A 17,788-nucleotide genomic window follows, 5' to 3' on the forward strand; every position below is an offset into this window, starting at 1 on the left:
TCCCCAGCCCCTGGGTTTGTCTAGGTCTGTGTGTTCCTAGGGATGACCTGGGACAAGCACTCTACTACAGAGCTGTAACCCCAGTGCTACTAAAATACCTTAAACAGCCGGGCGGTGGTGGCTGGCGCACGCCTTTAATCCCAGCACTCGGGAGGCAGAGCCAGGAGGATCTCTGTGAGTTCGAGGCCAGCCTGGTCTCCAAAGGGAGTTCCAGGAAAGGCGCAAAGCTACACAGAGAAACCCTGTCTCAAAAAAAAAAAAAAAAAAAAAAAAAAAAAAAAAAAAAAAAAGGAAAGAAAAGAATCTGATTTTTTATTTTAGTTTTTGGTTTTTTTTTTTTTCAAGACAGAGAATCTCTAGGTTGTCCTCCATATCCTGGAACTCACTCTGTAGACCTGGCTGGCCTCACTCTCATAGATCCGCCTTGAGTACTAGGATTAAAGGATCACACTCAGCTCAACAATCTGATTATTTTAATTTTATGGTTTACTTATCACTTGTTTTTGTTGTTGTATCCCAGGTTGAAGCCGGGCGGTGGTGGCGCACGACTTTAATCCCAGCACTCGGGAGGCAGAGCCAGGCAGATCTCTGTGAGTTCGAGGCCAGCCTGGACTACCAAGTGAGTTCCAGGAAAAGGCGCCAAGCTACACAGAGAAACCCTGTCTCGAAAAACCAAAAAAAAAAAAAAAAGTATCCCAGGTTGGCCTCAAAATTGCTATATAGCCTAGGATGACCCTGAACTCATGATTTCCCCTGCCTCTACCTTATAAGTGCTGGGATTACAGGACTGTGCCTTTATTATTTTTTAAGTTTTCTTGAAATCTAATTTATTTTATTTTATTATAATTTATTTAACTTTATTTTATGTGTGTTGGTATGAAGGTGTCAGATCCCCTGGAACTGGAGTTAGAGACAGTTGTGAGCTGCCATGTGGGAGATGGGAATTGAACCTGGGCCCTCTGGAAGAACAGCCAGTGCTCCTAACCGCTGAGTCATCTCTCCAGCCCATTTTGTTTTGTTTCCGAGACAAGGTTTCTCTGTGTAGTTTTGGTGCCTGTCCTGGATCTCGCTCTGTAGACCAGGCTGGCCTTGAACTCACAGAGATCCACCTGGCTCTGCCTCCCGAATGCTGGGATTAAAGGCGTGCACCGCCGCCGCCGCCCACCCGGAGATCTAATTTATAATAAACTGCAAGTTTTTAAGTGTATACTCTGATTGGTCTCCACAAATGTAAATACGCATTAAACTAACACCACAATCTAAATAAGGAACATCCATCAAAAACATTGTGTTCTGTCTAAGCTATGGTCAGAATCACTCTTCCATGCTGTAGGAAGAAGGGACTGAAGAGGGGGCAATGGTGGACAGGAAGAAATCTGTCGAGACCCGCAGTGCCCCGGTAGTGATGCCCGTAGCTTGGCCCAGAGAGGTAAACCATAGCTGTAATTAGTTGATTGACAAGTCATTAACACTTTCTTGCTGGTTATGTACTCCATTCTGAAGAGGGCATTTTATTCCATTCATGGGGTAACACACACACACACACTCCTTTCTGTCAAGTACCTGTTGCCATCAATCTAATCATTCCAACCCTTTTAGGGCCCTGTTCCTTCTATTACCACTCCCAATCCACACCTTCTGTTTTCTCGATCATTTTCCCCTCCACACTACTTTTCTTTCCCATTTCCATCACACTTTCAATGTCCAGGTGGTATCTCCCCTCTGGCTCCAATCTCCAATTGTACTCGGTGCTAATAACGCTTCAGAGTTTTAAAAAAAAATTTTTTTTTAAATTTCGTGGTAAGAGCCCAGTGATGACAGTGCACCAGCCCTGGGGACCCCTGCGTCCGCCCCCGGTGCGGGCCTGGGCCTATGCTACTGCAGGCACTCGCTGCCCAAGTATCTTCGCTGTCAGCCGTCCCCTCCTCCTTCGGCATCTGCTCTGCATTAGTCTATCCCAGGCCTCCGCAGGCGCCGATGATTAAATCATCATCATTATCCAGGGCCTATTCCCCCCACCCCCGGCAGCAGGGAGAGAGTTGGGAGGTAAGATTGCCACGTTCCCGGAGGGTCTCTCCCTCCCCACCCCGCCCAAGGCACCCTCTCCGGGACTTCGCGAAGCCGGGAGAAACTCCCGCGGCGGAGCGGAGAGAAGGCCCGCCACCGGGACGCAGTCCCGCAGCGCGGACGCCGCAGCCGAGCAGGGTCGCACTGCACGGCGAGGACCCGGGGTCTCAGGCGAGGTCGCGTCCCAGGACGCCCACTCTCCTGGGCAGCAGCGGGCGGCGATCGCCCGGCCTCGGAAGGCACAGGCTATCCATCACAAACTCCTGAAGTTGGTCCAGCGGTCGGGTGCGTGCCGTCGGAAGGACGCCCGTGGGGGGCGTGCAATCCCGGGACCCTGCTCCACGGCCCCCCACTCCCTAATGACCACGGGGAGGGGGGGGGCCAGCGGGCTCAGGTGAGCACACCGGGAGAGAGAGAGAGAGAGGGGGTGAGGGCGGGGTGTGGGGAAGACTAGCCAATCCGGACAATTTGAGACCCTCGTTGCTATGAGACAAGTCCCGCCCCGCAGGCGGTACCGGAAGTGGCGGGCTGGGATCAGCCTTTAAGATGGCGTCTCCTCAGGGGGGCCAGATTGCGATCGCGATGAGGCTTCGGAACCAGCTCCAGTCAGTGTACAAGATGGACCCGCTACGGAACGAGGTGCAGGGGCGGCGGGTTGACTTCTGGGGTCGGTTAGCTGTGCGAACCCAAGCGGGCGAGAGGACGGGCGGTGGCGGGACGGGCGCCCAGTGCGCCTGCGCAGCAATGGGGTGCGTGGTACGCACGCGCGATTCCGACAAGGTTGCCAAACGCTGGACTGGGGACGCTTGCGCGTTGTGTCATTGACGGCGTTTGGTCTCCCTAGGGAAAGGAGGGTCGGGCGAGTCCTCGAGAAGAGAGCACCCGCTGTGCGCGGAGCCCTCTGCTGGGCGGAGGGGGAGCTCATCTCCCCCCACCCCACTTCCTCGGGCCGAGTCCAGTGACAGGAACTGCTCTGGAGCTGGGAAGTGCAGAGGGGACGTGGGCAGGGCTTGCGAGAGACGAGTGAGGAGTGACTGAGGAGGGTGTGTCCACAGGAGGAGGTCCGAGTGAAGATCAAAGACCTGAATGAGCACATCGTTTGCTGCCTGTGCGCCGGCTACTTCGTGGATGCCACCACCATCACAGAGTGTCTCCACACCTGTGAGTGTCCCGGATCCTGCCCTGTCCTCACCACGCTGCCCGCAAGCCTCTTTTGTGCTGTCTGTCCCACTCGCCCTGTGTGTCGGGTTCCCAAAGGGCCTGAGCGGCTGCGTTTCTCCTCTTCCAGTCTGCAAAAGTTGTATCGTGAAGTACCTGCAGACCAGCAAGTACTGCCCCATGTGCAACATCAAGATCCACGAGACGCAGCCGCTGCTCAACCTCAAGCTGGATCGGGTCATGCAGGACATAGTGTATAAGCTAGTCCCAGGCTTGCAAGACAGTGAGTGGCCACCTCGTGTTTGTGGGGCCTCCTGACGCCGGTGCTGGGTGGCAGCTTGCCGTGAACAACAGTTTTGTTGGGAACCATCTAGATAAAGAGGTCAACAGCCAGGACAAAGAGAATTAATATGGCCGCCCTTCACCCCTTCCTAGGTGAAGAGAAACGGATTCGGGAATTCTATCAGTCCCGAGGCTTGGACAGAGTCTCCCAGCCCAGTGGGGAAGGTATGTCCTTGGTGGTCATTTGGGGAGGGGGGGGGGCGGTCAAGTAAAGTCTTCAGAGCATTTCTGCTGCCCAGCTTTGCTCTCTGGGGAAAAGGGGCTTTGGAACCTGTACCAGCCTCCTCGATGTCTACTTTTTCTCAGAGCCAGCCCTGAGCAACCTTGGCCTCCCTTTCAGCAGTTTTGACCACTCCAAAGCCCACTATTACCGCTATGATGAGCAGCTGAGCCTGTGCCTGGAGCGGCTGAGGTGAGGGGCAGGTCAGAGGTTGCCTGAAGTGATATTACTCATGACCCTGAATCAGCTGAGGGACGTAGGGAAAGGCGAAGCGGTCAGTGAGGGAGTGTCTGTCCCCTTGATGGAAATGGACTATGGATCTAGGTGGAAGAGAGGAAAAATGGGATCCTCTAACTTGTTTCTGTTTCCATCCAGTTCTGGCAAAGACAAGAATAAAAATGTCCTTCAGGTGAGAGGGGCTGAGGTGGGGAGGCCTCTTTGAAAGCAAACTCCCAGGAACCCTTTCCTCACACACCTGTCCTCTTCCCCCCTTCCCTGCTCCTAGAACAAATATGTCCGGTGCTCTGTTAGAGCTGAGGTTCGTCATCTCCGAAGGGTTCTGTGTCACCGCCTAATGCTAAATCCACAACATGTAAGTAGACCCATTGTGTTATTTATGTAAGTAGACCCACTGTGTTATTTGGAGAACAAGATGTTGAAAGGGGAGGGACATGTCTGGCTTGGTGGCTTTTGCCTGGAAGGAAGCTGAGACAGGAAGATTACTTCAAGTTCAAGGTTAGCCCAAGCTATATAGTGAATTCCAGGCCAGTCTGGGGTCCAGAATAAGACCTTGTCTTCAGAAATGGGGAAAAAAAAAAAAAAAAAGCAGGAGACAGACTAGTGGGTAAAGTCCTTGCCTTGTAAGCACCAGGACCAGAGTTCAGTCCCCAGACCTAAAACAAAACCAACCTAGTGAGGTGGTGCTTGTAGTCCCAGCACCAGGGCTGGGGCTAGCCTGCCCTACTTGATGAGTTCCGGGCCAGTGAGAGAATCTGTCTCAGAAAAGAAAAAAGGTGGATGGAGCCTGAGGAAAAAACCCAGAGTTGTTCTCTGGCCTCCTCAGACATAAACACACACAATGTACATACAAGCATACATGCTACATAAACACACTAGGGGCAGAGTCCAGGGAAAAGTCTCTGCCTAGTCCTACCGAGAACTCTTCCCTGCCCCATCTCCCTCTTAGGTACAGCTCCTTTTTGACAATGAAGTTCTCCCTGATCACATGACAATGAAGCAGCTTTGGCTGTCCCGCTGGTTTGGCAAGGTAAGCCAGGTGCCCAGGGTTGAGGGCCCTGCAGATGCTGGCGGCCCACTCACGTTCTCTTCCCTTCTCTCCGTAGCCGTCTCCTTTGCTTTTACAATACAGTGTGAAAGAGAAGAGGAGGTAGGGGCCAGTCCTGCTTCCACCCCCTTCCCACCCCTCCCCAGATATTTATGTAAAATTAACTGTGTCTTTATTTTTTGAAATAAAAGCTTTTAAAAAGCCTTTTTCCCCTTCCTTCTTAACCACTCACTGCACACTCAAGCTTTGGCCTCTTTCCTGGTTCCTCAGCAGTCTCCCAGCTCTCACTGGCAGGAAGAGTCTCCTCCATCTACCAAATGTCGTCAGTGACTTGCCCTCGGTGAACTGAAACCTGGCCTTTTTGGTGAGGGAAGGCTGTCTAGATGGCAGCTCTTGCCGTCCTCGTGGGTTGCAGTATATGGTCCCAGCCTCAGTGGAAATGTCACAGATCATGTCAAGAGAGGAGGTTGTATGGCCACTACAGGGCTGAAGAGGAGAAAGAGTAATATTTAAGGAAAAATCCAAATAATTGCATCTGGTTCTGTAGCCTGGGAAATGAGACAAGAAAGAAGCCCCCACAAATGGTTTCTAGTGGGCAGATCTGAGCCCAGGACAGATGTCTACAGAGGCAGCTCGGATGGGGAGTCAGTGAAGCTGAGATGGGAAAGGGGAGTTGAGAGGGAGCCCAGGTACAAGACACCAAAGGAGCTTTGGGGCGGGGGGAGCTTCACGGAAGAGGGGTGTGGTCAGGCCAGGGCATAGCTTGTCTCTAAAAGGCCAGTGTACATGCTGGGCTCTGGCCATAATCCCAGCCAGTGTCCTGGCTGGTTCTATGGATAGCTATGTAGGAGAGTCAGAAAGTATCCCCCCACCCAAAGGAAGAAAAAAAGCAAAACCAAGCCAGCGTAGGTGGTTCCCCTTTAGTCCCAGCACTCAGGAGGCAGAAGCAGGCACCTCTCTGAGTTTGAGCCCAGCCTGGTCTACAGTACAGCTAGGGCTACTAAAAGAAACCCTGTATTCTAAAACAAAAACAACAAACAGGTCGAAGCCACACCCAGGACATTCTGGAGGAAGCCTCAGGCTGCTGTCCAATCTGGGATGAGCCCCAATGAGCAGACTGTAAGTTTTGGGGGTTCCTGATTGTAAAGCCAAACCGTGATGACTTGAAGGCTGACTTCTGGAGTTCAAGGAGGTCTTGGTATGTAGCTAAGGTTGGAAGGCTGGCAATGAATATAAGCCACATGAGCTAAGAAAGCCTAAGCTTGCATCTGGAACCTTTCCACTTTCATTATATTGTCTGGAAACCTTACCAAGTCACCTGGGACACACGGAGAATGTAGGGCCAAGGCAAAAGTATTGCAGAAGATGAGCTAGGCCAAGTGACTCTTGTTTATAAATTCCAATATTGGGGAAGCTGAGGCAGGAGTATTACCAAGAGTTCTGTGCTAGCCTGTCTGGAGTACAAAGTGAGTCGTCTCCAACAATAAAAAGTGCTTTTGTGTTTGAGGCAGATGACAGGGATCTGGGTGGGGAGGGGTGGACAACAGCCTCACCTCCTCCAGGGACCCCTCCCCCATGCAGAACTGCTGTTCCCAGAAGATGACCTCAACAGCAGCTCGTGTTGGGTTAAATATCCCCGATAGTGTTCTCCTACTACCTTCCGAATCTAAAGTCTGCAAGCATGCGACACCCTGGGTGTTCTCAAGGGTTTGTGCGGCCAGTGAGTTTCTTATGGAGGGATGGGCAGGAGCAAGGAGGAGGGCTGCTAAGCTTAGCACTGTGGGAGGTAGACTGCAGTTGGTGTGTCTTGTCTCCCACCCCACCCCCGCGCCCCCCTCCTCGACCAGCATTCTGTGAAGGTGCTTGCTCTTGCAGCAGTTCAGCAACAAAAAGAAATCAGAGGAATTGGGGTTGAATATGATCAAAATACAAAGTATAATTTTTTTTGTTTGTTTTTCTGTTTTTCAAATCAGGGTTTCTCTGTGTAGCTTTGCACCTTTCCTGAATCTCGCTCTGTAGACCAGGCTGGCCTCGAACTCACAGAGATCCGCCTCCCTCTGCCTCCCGAGTGCTGGGATTAAAGGCATGCGCCACCACCGCCCGGCAGCATAATTTTTTTAAATAAAATTTAAAACGTCAGAGAGCAGCTTGTATCCGTGAAATCTCGTGCCCCTCCCCCACCCGCCCCCGCGTGCTAAATCAATGTTTTTGTTTTGTTTTGTTTTAATTAAGTCCAGCCTGAAGACTAGGGGGTCATAGCTCAGGAGTCCTGAGTACCCACGCCTGGAGATGCGGCCTTTGCTTTGAGGCTCAGGACAGCTGAAGGTGCTAAGATTTGAGTCTGGCTGGAACGATGGTCTGGTTGATGCTCGGCGGTTGTGGCAACCTTCATCCTGTCAGCGAAGTGCATCTCCAGTAGCTGCCGAGGCCGCGCGGCTGCAGACTCCCTTTTCCCACCTTGACCCCGAGGTCATTCGCATCTCATATTGGAATATCACAATGATCCTTCTCCGGGAGGTGTGTGTGTGTGTGTGTGTGTGTGTGTGTGTGTGTGTGTGTGTGTATGTATGTGTGTGTGCGCGCGCGGGCGGATCTCAACTCCAGAACCCAATGGGTCTGGTTACCACTTAGATACACAACCTGAAAAAGAAAATTGCCCCAAGCTGAGTGCAAGTGGCCCTGAGGTTGAGGCAAGAGGATTTCTGTGAGTTCTAGGCCACCCTGGGCTATATGAAAGGCCTTGTTTTAACTCTAGCCCCCCCCCCCCCCCCCGAGAAAACAACCCAGAGATAGAGGGACCTCTCCCACACACCTTGCTTGGTTTTTCTTTCTTTTCCTTTTCCTTTGTGTGTGTGTGTGCTAGACAAGTCCTCTACCAACTGACCTATATCCCCAGCCTCTAAAAATACTGTTGTTGAGACAGGGTCTCACTCTGTAGCTCTGGCTAAGCGCTCCCCTCAAGCCCAGAACTCAGGTTTAATCTCTTACTAGCCCTCATTAATCACTCATCCTCCTCCGGCCCCCTCTGTGGATCTGGTTTCTCCCTAGCTCATGTTCCAGATGCTTAGCCAGGAGAAGCCCCCCTCAGTGGCCCCAGGATAGTCTGCACTAGTCCCTAGGCATTGAGATGTCCTTAGTCTCTGACGTTGGGACATCTTCCCTTTAACCTCTCTGCTTCTCTTTCTCCCCCAAACTTGTGTCTGAGGACCATACCATCCGTTCCTGGAGCCCATCTGCTGGTGGGAGGCCGTAGGCAGTTGAGGTGGACGGAGAGGAAGGCAAAGCCCCTCAGGAGAGCCCCACACTCCTCACACACACAGGAGTAATTGAGAGCAGAGGTAAAAAGGACATAAAAGTCACAAAATGGATATGTGAGGAGAGGTTGCAGTGTCTTTTGGGTGACGGGTCTGGGATGCGGTAGGGCAGTCCCTCCTGCCTCCTGGGATCTGCTTTAATTGCAGATTAAGTGAAACCACAAGGATTGTGCTGAGGACTGAGGCCTGCAGCAGAGGCTCTCTACTGCCCTCCCCTACCCCCTCCATTAATAACCAATTAACAAGGTTCTGAAGCAGCTCAGCTTTCCATCGTGGCCCGGCTCTGCCCTCTGACCCTACAGTGGCTCATTGAGCTTCCAGAGCATCCCCCAGGCTTCCAGGAGGATCTGGATGCCTGAAGTCTGGGGGTACCATCAGAGGGAACCCTTTATTGGAAAGACACCCCTCCTACTATCAAGGGAAGTGGCCTATTGTCAAGGAACTTTTGGCCCAGGTTCCCAGAATCTCCTAAGTCCTATTTGGGGCACCCCAACTCTAAGTTACACTTGCCCCAGGGAATAGACAAGTGAACACTGAATAATACAGGAGCTGCAGAGGACTACAGGAAAGGTGACATGGGGAACAGTCCAGGGGTAGGAGGGACTGTTCTGGTTTTTCATTTAACTGTCAACAAAACAAAACAAACAGAATACTAGTTTTGGCTCAGCACAGTAGCTCACTTCACAGAAGACTGAGTCAGGAGGATTGCTCTGAGTTTGAGCAGAGCCTGGGTTACATAGTGAGACAAACCCCAGCTCAATCATAAATAAATTAATTAAAATTAAAACTAAAAGCCATGTGTGGTGGCACACACCTTTAGTCCCAGAGAAGTTTGAGACCAGCCTAGTCTATATAGTAAGCTCCAGGACAGCCAAGGCTACACAGTGAGATCCTAACTCAATAATAATAATAATAATAAAACAACTTAAAAAGAACATTGGCATGCCCTTTGGGAGGAGCTGAGTCTCTATGGCTATAAGCTGTGAAGCCTTCAGCTATTTGAGGCAGATATAATAAAAAGAGAACCCAGGCCCATTCAGCCTCACTAACCCAGCTTCGTTGTCCCAGAGCTGCCTTATTTCAACTCAAGATGATCATGGAGTGCTCACTCGGGTGAGAATAAATGTGGGGGAGAAGGGGATAGAGAATACCAAAGACAGCGAGCAGACCAGACCTCAGAGTTGGCGGCCGAGCTGCCAGTGCTGCCTGCCTCGTGATCTGGCTGGGTCTGTGAGGTCCGCTCTTCAATTTGTCTAACCTGGAGAGTGACCCCACAGGGACACCACACCTGAAATATAAGAGCTTAATAAAATGACTAGCGGACCCACTGGTAAGCCAAGAAGAAGAGCAGGTTCTCTGCGGAGACCAGTCCTTGGGAGCAAGGGACCCCGGGAGGGCCAGCCCAGGTCCAGGTCTCTGGAAGCTTTTCTTGTGTGTGTTTTAACTTACTGGGACTTTAACTTACTGCCCCATTCCTTGTGGTATCTTTTTATGACAGTCTCCCACTAGGCCAGGCTCTCCCAAGTCTTGATCCCGGACCCCCCACACTGTACCAACCATTTCCAGCCCCATGTTCTCTTTAAGACGTTTCCCGGGGTTGGGTGGGGAAGATTAGGCCAAGTTAGGATACTGAGTTCCTAGCTAAGGCCCAGGATCCTAACATAATCAGCCTTGAATCCTGTTTCTAAGTACTCTGCAATCCCCAGCCCTTGGGGCCAGGGAAAGCAATTTTATTGCCCAGGAGTTTATGAGCCAGAGCGTATGCGGGGAGCCAAGCAGCCAGCAGAATCCAGTAAAGAAAGCCCAGTTTGAATGTGCACAGAGCTATACCTCAAAGCCAGAAGCCACCGGCTTCTCTCCAAGATACAGAAGAACTAAGGTTGCCAGGACACCTACGGGCTCCAGACTCACCGCGGCCCTTGGAGGGAGGTGGGGGTGCAGAAGGAGGGGACATGGGACTCCAACCCAGCTCTAGGGGGCGGATCCGAGGCAGGGGGCCCAGATCGGAAGCTGAGCACTGGGGGCCGAGGAGGTTGTGGAGCCAAGAGCAGCGGGAGGCGGGACTGTTACAACCCGGCTTGCCATGAACTCTGGACGCCAACGCCGGACACCCTTCAGCATCGCAGACATCCTAGGCCCGAGCATGGTTCCCCGAGCACCTTCTGCGCCACAGCTTCCCGAGGCCAGTCCTGATCCCGCGTCGCCACTGTACGCGCTGGAGGAGCTGACGAGTAAAACGTTCCTGGGCCGTGACCCGCGCGCTCTGCAGCCTTCTGAAGGTACAACGCCTGCAAAGTCGCGGACTTGAATTTAGTTCTCTCTCCCTCTCTGTGTCTCTGTCGCTGTCTCTGTCTGTGTCTCTCTGTCTGCCTGTCTGTCTCTGTCTCTCTGTCTCTGTCTCTCTGTCTGTCTCTGTCTCTCTCTCTGTCTCTCTCTGTGTCTCTCTCTGTCTCTCTCTGTGTGTCTCTCTCTGTCTCTCTCTGTCTCTCTCTGTCTCTGTCTCTCTCTGTCTCTGTCTCTCTCTGTGTGTGTCTCTCTCTCTCTCTCTCTCTCTCTCTCTCTCTCTCTCTCTCTCTCTCTCTCTCTCTCTCTCTCTCTCTCGTCCCGTCACAAAGTTTTGTCCAACCCTAGCTGGTCGTTTTTACCCGGTCCTGCCCTCTGCCCAGGTGTCAGGAGTTGCATCTCGGTCCCCGCAAGTCTCCAGCCTTAGTACCTTGCCGCAGCGGCTCGAAGGGGGTCGCCAGCGCCGCGGGGTATCGCCAGGCTGGCAAGAATCTAGGGGACTGGCTGGGCCGGTGCGTTCGCTGTACGCGGGACAATCGCGACCGAGAAAGGCCGCGGAGGAGACAAAAGGCTTGAGCCTTAGGCAAGAAACGAGTAAGGCAGGGCTAGGACGAAGCAGAAAGCTCCAGAGACCTCTCGACCACCCAGCCCCAGCCCCAGCCCAGCCCCAGCCGGTCATTTCTAGAGCCTTGTCCAAGAAGGTCCTTGCAGCTGCGTTGGGCACAGAAACCGCCTCTCTCTACCTCCCTTCCCTCCCTATGCTCCCACTGTATCCCTGTTTGGCTCCCGGAGAGGGAACTGGTGTTTTTAAGGACATATAAGCAGAGGGCTTTATATGGCCACCAGGCCGGGTGGGTCACCCGACCTCAATCTAGCCTCTAACTTATTACCACGCGCAACTTGGAGCTCCAAAAGGCGCCGGGGGATCTTCTCCAACCGGCCTTGACCCCTGCACCAGGTCTCCTCTGGTCAGTCTCACCCACTCCCCTGCATGAGCAACCTCATCTCACCTCTTCCAGAGGCTGCTGCTCTTCGAATCCCTGGCCTGACCCGGTGAATAGGGATCGTGGTGCTGGTTCTCCCCCACACCTGCTTGAGCCCTGTGATCCTAGCTTTTCCACCCAGACCACAGCTCCTCCAAAACTGGAGGCTGACATTTCCGTTCCATCCGTGCAGGCAGAGGCGCCCCAGAGGCGCCGCCAGGTCCTGGCGCTGGTGTCCGGAGACGCCGCAAGTCGCGGACAGCGTTCACTGCCCAGCAGGTGCTGGAGCTGGAGCGGCGATTCGTCTTCCAGAAGTACTTGGCACCCTCAGAGCGCGATGGACTGGCCGCGCGGCTGGGCCTGGCCAATGCGCAAGTGGTCACTTGGTTCCAGAACCGTCGCGCCAAGCTCAAGCGAGATGTGGAGGAGATGCGCGCGGACGTGGCCTCCCTATGCGCGTTGTCTCCGGGAGTCCTGTGCCACCTGGCACTGCCAGACAGCGCTTCTAGCCCTGACCCTGGCCCTACAGGGCCTGACTCTGAGCCCCACTTATCAGATGAAGAGATACAGGTGGACGATTGAAAGCAGGGCTTCTGCCAGCCCTGGGTGCCAGGGCCCTGGACTCCTCACCTCTGCTAGGGGCCTTGTCTGGGTTCCCGGGTGGAGGGGAGAGACCCACTTAGCCCTGTTCTGTCCCTCAGTCCACACTCCTGCTTTTTTTTTTTTTTTTTTTTTTTTTTCTTCACTCGTTGAGAATAAAGCCGCCGCTCTGCTGCAAGGTGCCTCAATCCGGGATGCTCGCAGCCCAAACCAACGCAATCTGCTACTTACTGGGAAATTGGTTTTGCTGCTTTGCGGCTCCTTTAAAACGTGGTGCTTCTTTTAGCCGTGGTAGCAACCCCAAAAGGTAGGTGTCTGTCTATGCTCATTTTCCAAAAGAATCTTGAGGTCAGGATGTGGACGCAGGCATCAGCTACCCTTCAGAGAGCCCGCTGCCTTTCCCCTCTGGAGACACTGCATGAAGAGGAAGTGGGCAGGACTCCAGCGGTGGCTTCCGGCCCCTACCCCCTACTGGCCACCTTTGTTCCCAGGACTCTGTCTGCAGTCTTGGAGACCTCACCACTAAACCTAAGGTTGTCCCCTATGTGATAACGTGTTTCATTCCGTTCCCTACTCTTCATCAAGCTTTACCAGGTTCCGGGCATTAAGCGCTTCCGGGCATTAAGCGCTTCACACTAAGCCTAGTGTGGGTGCACACCTGTGATCCCAGCACTTGGGAGGTGGAGGCAGGAGGATCAAGAGTACTAGGTCAGCTTCGGCTACATCACACACACACACACACACACACACACACACACACACACACACACACACCAATAAACAAAGAACTCTATGATGGGACACAGTGACACCAATGTCTGGAAAGAGGGCACCCCCACTTCTACCTCTGGGACCTCTGTCGAGGTATGGGGGCGGGGCACAACTGACTGCTGAGAGGCGCTGGAAGTAGCTGTGACTGTCACAAGGACATCTTAGCCTGGCCCCACTGCTGACATCTCCGACATGCCTTTCTTCTGGCCATTGATCACCCTCCTGAAACGGTACTGGGGAGGGACCAGGAGCAGTGAGGAGTTCCAGGCCCACCCTGCCAGTCTTTAGGAGACCACCGTACAGCTAGAGCCTCAGCTGCATTCCAGGGAGGGTGAATAAGGCTGGAAGGCAGGAGTGATCCTGGTGTCTTCACACAAGAAGGAAGTGCTTCAGGTGAATTAATCAGCAGGCCAGCCCAACTGACAGACTTCTGGTCTGGGACCACCAAGGACACCGCCCTTGTAGGTGGTAAGATGGGCCTCTTCTGAAACAAGCTTTTGTTTTGTTTTTTGTTTTTGTTTTTCAAGACAGAATTTCTCTGTGTAGCCCTGGCTGCCCTGGAACTCACTTTGTAGACCAGGCTGGCCAGAAATCCACCAGCCTTTACCTCCCAAGTGCTGGGATTAAGGGGGTGTGCCACCATACTGGACATACTCTTTTTTTTTTAAGATTAATTTATTTTCATCTTATGTATATGAGTGTTTTGTTTGCACATACATATGTATACTGTGTGTGCCTGGTGCCCACACTGCTGGAAGAGGGTGTTGGATCCCCTGGAATTGGATGGTTTTTTGTTTTGTTTTGTTTTTGTTTTTTTTTTTTTGTTCTTTTTGTTGTTGTTGTTGTTTTTGAGACAGGGTTTTTCTGTGTAGTTTTGGTGCCTGTCCTGGATCTCGCTCTGTAGACCAGGCTGGCCTCGAGCTCACAAAGATCCACCTGCCTTTGCCTCCTGAGTGCTGGGATTAAAGGCGTGCACCACTGCCGCCTGACTGGAATTGGAGTTATAGTCAGTTGTGAGCCCACATCAGCTGGGAGCTGAACCCAAGTCCTCTGCCAGAACAGAAAGTGCCACTTCTCCAGCCCTGACATTTTGCTTGCCCCTCCGCCCTGCCCCCTGGCACAAAACAAAAGCACGTGGTTTCAACTCCTTCAGGCACTAGCCCTATGGAGGTGACTAGGAAGCAGATGTCTAGGGAGAGAGGCAAGAGGACCAAGAAGGAAATTGGAGTTGGCACTGTACTATAACAAGGCATCATCTTCAAGACGTTAGGGAGGCCAAGCAGAACACTGCTTAGGGTAGGTAGGCTGATATGGTGGCGTGAGAGAGACTGCCAGAGGTCTTTGGCCACCGCAGAGAGTAGCAGCAGAGAATTCACAGCTTGGTTGGGAGAAGTGTGGGGGCAGTCACAGAAGGGAATCCATGTGATTCTAGTGACTGGGACTATATGACTGGCAACCTTATCAACTGGAAGGAAAATGGCACGGGACAGAAACTGTGACCACTGATACAGAGCTAAAACACTGGCAGTCACGCTCAAAACATACTCTTTGCAGCTGCACCACCCTTCCGTATGCACAGGTCACACAGCCACCCTGGCCCCGGCCCCACCATGCTCCATCGCCGCCTTCTAGACTTGCTCTGTGGGACTTTTCCGGCAGGCAGTCCTCTCGGTCGGGTTGCCCAGCACTGCCAGGGTTTGGCACTGCTACCCCAGCACCCCCAGGAAACCCAGGGTGGCTGGATACCTCCTTTTGTAATGACTCTGAATTTGAGCTTCTGAAACAGAGCCCTGTTCACTAGAAGTAGTGGGTGTACAGCAGGCAGGCAGGGGGCAGGGTATTAGAGGGTCTTATGACTCAAGTTCAGATGAGGCTAAGAAGTCCTGAGGAGGGGACATTGTTTAAAGGTGTGTGCAAAAGCCAGTGTGAAAATAGCTATGAATGTATCCCAACACAAAACGGTAAATTTACTGAAAACATTGTAAGGGCTGTGTGTGTGTGTGTGTGTGTGTGTGTGTGTGTGTGTATGCATGCAGTTTTTCATGTATATGTGGCTGCAAGGATTTTTGCATATGTATGCGTCTGTGTGCCAGTGTGCATGCATGTGTGTTTAAGTCCACATGGAGGTCAGGGGTCAATAGCAGGTGTCGTCCTCAGTTGCTCTCTACCTTATTTTATTTTATTGAGATGGAGTTTCACTTTGTAGCCCTGGCTGGCCTGAAACCCACTATGTAGACCAGACTGGCCTTGAAGTCTCAGAGATCCACCTGTCTCTGCATATGCTACCATGCCCGGCTCCTCCTTATTAAAAGAAAGAAAGAGCCGGGGCGGTGGTGGCGCACGCCTTTAATCCCAGCACTCGGGAGGCAGAGCCAGTCGGATCTCTGTGAGTTCGAGGCCAGCCTGGTCTCCAAAGCGAGTTTCAGGAAAGGCGCAAAGCTACACGGAGAAACCCTGTCTCGAAAAACCAAAAGAAAAAAGAAAAGAAAGAAAGGAAGGAAGGAAGGGAGGAAGGGAGGAAGAAAAGAAAAACAAAATGATGAGCTGAGCTTGGTGTCTCATGCCTTTGATCCCAGCTCTTGGTGGGGGAGGGGCAGAGATAGCGGATCTCCGAGTTTGAAGTTCATCAGGTTTACATATCAAAAGTTCCAGGTCAGCCAGGGCCATAAAGTGAGACATTACCTTAAAAAAAGAAAATGAAAAAGTGTCAAGGAGCAGAGGAAGACATCTAATGTACTCTTCGGGCCTCCACAAGTGTGCAAACACACATCCCTCTCATGTGTACCACACATTCACACACACACACACACACACAGTGAACAGTGATTACCTAGAAGGCTTACTGAACACCAATCACTGTGAGCTCAATGCTTTGCAGCCTGACTGAAATTCTTGGCCTGGTGCCCGAATGTTTACATCCATCAGTTTCCTGGGTGATGTTGATGATACTGGTCTCCACGCATGGAGGTCCACAGTCCCAGGAATTCTGGACTTTATTAATTTAAAAAGCAATGTACTCACACACCTCTTTCCATCTAGGAGTCACAAATCCACAGGGCAGGTGCAGGCAAAAATCAGTTTATTTAGCAACCTGGATGGATAGTTTCTCAACCTTCTCCTTTCATCCTCTAACAAGTCTGTGAGGCAGGGATTGCCTCTATTGTGCAAATGAAGGAACTAAGTTCAAACACTGAGAGACGTGCCACAAGGTCCCAGCTAATCACTGCTGACTTTTATCCTGCTTTAGTACTTTTAAGGTCCTAAATCATAAACAATTAAAAAAAATGTCCAAGGCCTATAAAAAAAGAGATGTTTCAACAATTACAAAAAGAAAGAGGTCGGAGATTTAGCTTGGTGGCCCAGAGCCCGCTCCATTCCCAGCAAGGAGGGGAGTGGAGAGAGGGAGGGAGGGAGGGAAGGAGGGAGAAGCTAATTGCAATGCCAGCAATCGATGCGTGTGAAGGTGTGTTAGTCCCACCAGCTCCAGGAGAGATCTAAGAAGGGACTTCTCAAATGCAAACCCTTGAAGAGTCTTTCTTTCGGCAGGGGGAGGAGGAAGGAATTTGATCATTGAACACACGAGTGGTCAGAAGGTGTATAGCAACACAGACAGGAAATGTTTCCAGAGGCCAGGAGCAACAGAACTGTATCTGGAACAGACGGGGCAGGGACTGAGATGAGGGAGGGCGAGCATCCATCAAGCTAAAGGGTGTGACTTGGCCGTTATCCATCACTCCTGAGACACTCCTGAGCACGGCGCTCTAGCTGACCTTAGAGTCCCTTAGGGCTAAAGCAGGACAAGCTCCCTGGTCTCCTCTCTGGCTCTGCTACAGTCTCAAAGCCTGCACTTCTGTGTAGTCCCTTGCAATGAACCGTGGAGGACTTCAGGACTTCACTCCCCTTTGATGCCCTCAGGAGATGTGGTTCTCTCTCTTGCCCTCTCTCTGCATCCTTCTCAAAGGAGAGATGGCTCAGTAATTAAGAGTGCTGGCTGCTCTTACAGAGAACCGGGGTTTAATTCCCAGCACCCACATGATGGCTCACGACCATGTGTAACTCCAGTTCCAGGGGGTTCCATGCCCTGTTCTGGACTCCACAGGCACCATGTATATAACTGGTACACAGACCTATATGTAGGCAAAACACTTTTACACACAAAATAAAAATATGAGCATTTTTTTAAAAAATGTATTTCTGTCTTGTGTAGTGGTGTAAACCTTTAATCCCAGCACTTAGGAGGCAGAAGCAAGCAGATCTCTGTGAGTTTAAGGCTAGCCTGGTCTACATAGTGAGTTTCGGGACAGCCAGAGCTACATAGTGAGACCCTGTCTTGAAAACAAAACAAAATAAGTATGTTTATTGTGCTAGGTACAGTGGCACACACCTTTAATCTCAGCACTCGGGAGGCAGAGTTAAATTCTAGCCTGATCTACAGACTGAGTTCAGGGCCAGCCAGGGTGACACAGTGATTGTGTGTGTGTGTGTGTGTGTGTGTGTGTGTGTGTGTGTGTGTGTGTGTGTCTGTAGATGGGGCGGCACGGGACACGTGTGGAGGTCAGAAGTCAGTCATGTGGGTTCCAGGGATCAAACTCAGGTTTTCAACACATTTGGGGGCAAACGTGTCGACCCACTGAGCCTTCTCTGTAGCCTGATGTCATTCTGTAGCACTGCAGTAAGGATGAGGTTGTTTGTACTTAACGACACGCAGTGTGGCAAGCCATGTGCTGAATGTACTACCTCATCCACTCCCTGTGACTCCATGATG

At 51.9% G+C, this 17,788-nt stretch overlaps 2 protein-coding genes and 1 long non-coding RNA gene across 4 annotated transcripts; 2 read left to right on the top strand and 1 right to left on the bottom strand.

Annotated features, from left to right (window-relative positions):
- The first annotated feature begins 721 nt into the window (after positions 1-721).
- Positions 722-5,275, top strand: Pcgf1 (polycomb group ring finger 1). 2 transcript variants are annotated; one of them, XM_052721273.1, is made up of 10 exons: positions 722-2,461; positions 2,629-2,706; positions 3,123-3,228; positions 3,356-3,508; positions 3,661-3,732; positions 3,874-3,979; positions 4,163-4,196; positions 4,293-4,379; positions 4,974-5,054; positions 5,131-5,275. In XM_052721273.1, exons 2-10 carry the CDS (start codon positions 2,650-2,652, stop codon positions 5,176-5,178), a joined length of 744 nt encoding a protein of 247 aa, XP_052577233.1. In that variant the 5' UTR covers positions 722-2,461; positions 2,629-2,649; the 3' UTR covers positions 5,179-5,275. The 2 variants fall into 2 exon arrangements, with proteins under 2 accessions (XP_052577233.1, XP_052577232.1); XM_052721272.1 differs by lacking the exon at positions 722-2,461 and having other exon boundaries at positions 2,498-2,706.
- Positions 5,276-10,000: 4,725 nt separating this feature from the next.
- Positions 10,001-12,325, top strand: Lbx2 (ladybird homeobox 2). The gene is made up of 2 exons (XM_052721079.1): positions 10,001-10,665; positions 11,846-12,325. Exons 1-2 carry the CDS (start codon positions 10,470-10,472, stop codon positions 12,232-12,234), a joined length of 585 nt encoding a protein of 194 aa, XP_052577039.1. The 5' UTR covers positions 10,001-10,469; the 3' UTR covers positions 12,235-12,325.
- On the bottom strand, positions 10,063-11,932 carry LOC128099267 (uncharacterized). The gene is made up of 2 exons (XR_008214482.1): positions 11,680-11,932; positions 10,063-10,674 (listed from the first exon to the last, which is right to left on the bottom strand). It is a non-coding gene; the product is annotated as an uncharacterized LOC128099267 (long non-coding RNA).
- Positions 12,326-17,788: the final 5,463 nt, after the last annotated feature.

The sequence above is a fragment of the Peromyscus californicus genome, unplaced genomic scaffold (genome assembly GCF_007827085.1).
Source record: "Peromyscus californicus insignis strain IS unplaced genomic scaffold, ASM782708v3 Scaffold_6__1_contigs__length_162567912, whole genome shotgun sequence".
In the NCBI taxonomy this organism is placed as follows: Eukaryota; Metazoa; Chordata; class Mammalia; order Rodentia; family Cricetidae; genus Peromyscus; species Peromyscus californicus.

Coding starts and splice junctions, on each gene's coding strand:
- Lbx2 (XM_052721079.1), top strand. CDS start 10,470: ATGAACTCTGGACGCCAACGCCGGACACCCTTCAGCATCGCAGACATC. Junction 10,666..11,845: donor CGCTCTGCAGCCTTCTGAAG/GTACAACGCCTG, acceptor CCATCCGTGCAG/GCAGAGGCGCCCCAGAGGCG.
- Pcgf1 (XM_052721272.1), top strand. CDS start 2,614: ATGGCGTCTCCTCAGGGGGGCCAGATTGCGATCGCGATGAGGCTTCGG. Junction 3,509..3,660: donor AGTCCCAGGCTTGCAAGACA/GTGAGTGGCCAC, acceptor ACCCCTTCCTAG/GTGAAGAGAAACGGATTCGG. Junction 3,980..4,162: donor CTGTGCCTGGAGCGGCTGAG/GTGAGGGGCAGG, acceptor GTTTCCATCCAG/TTCTGGCAAAGACAAGAATA.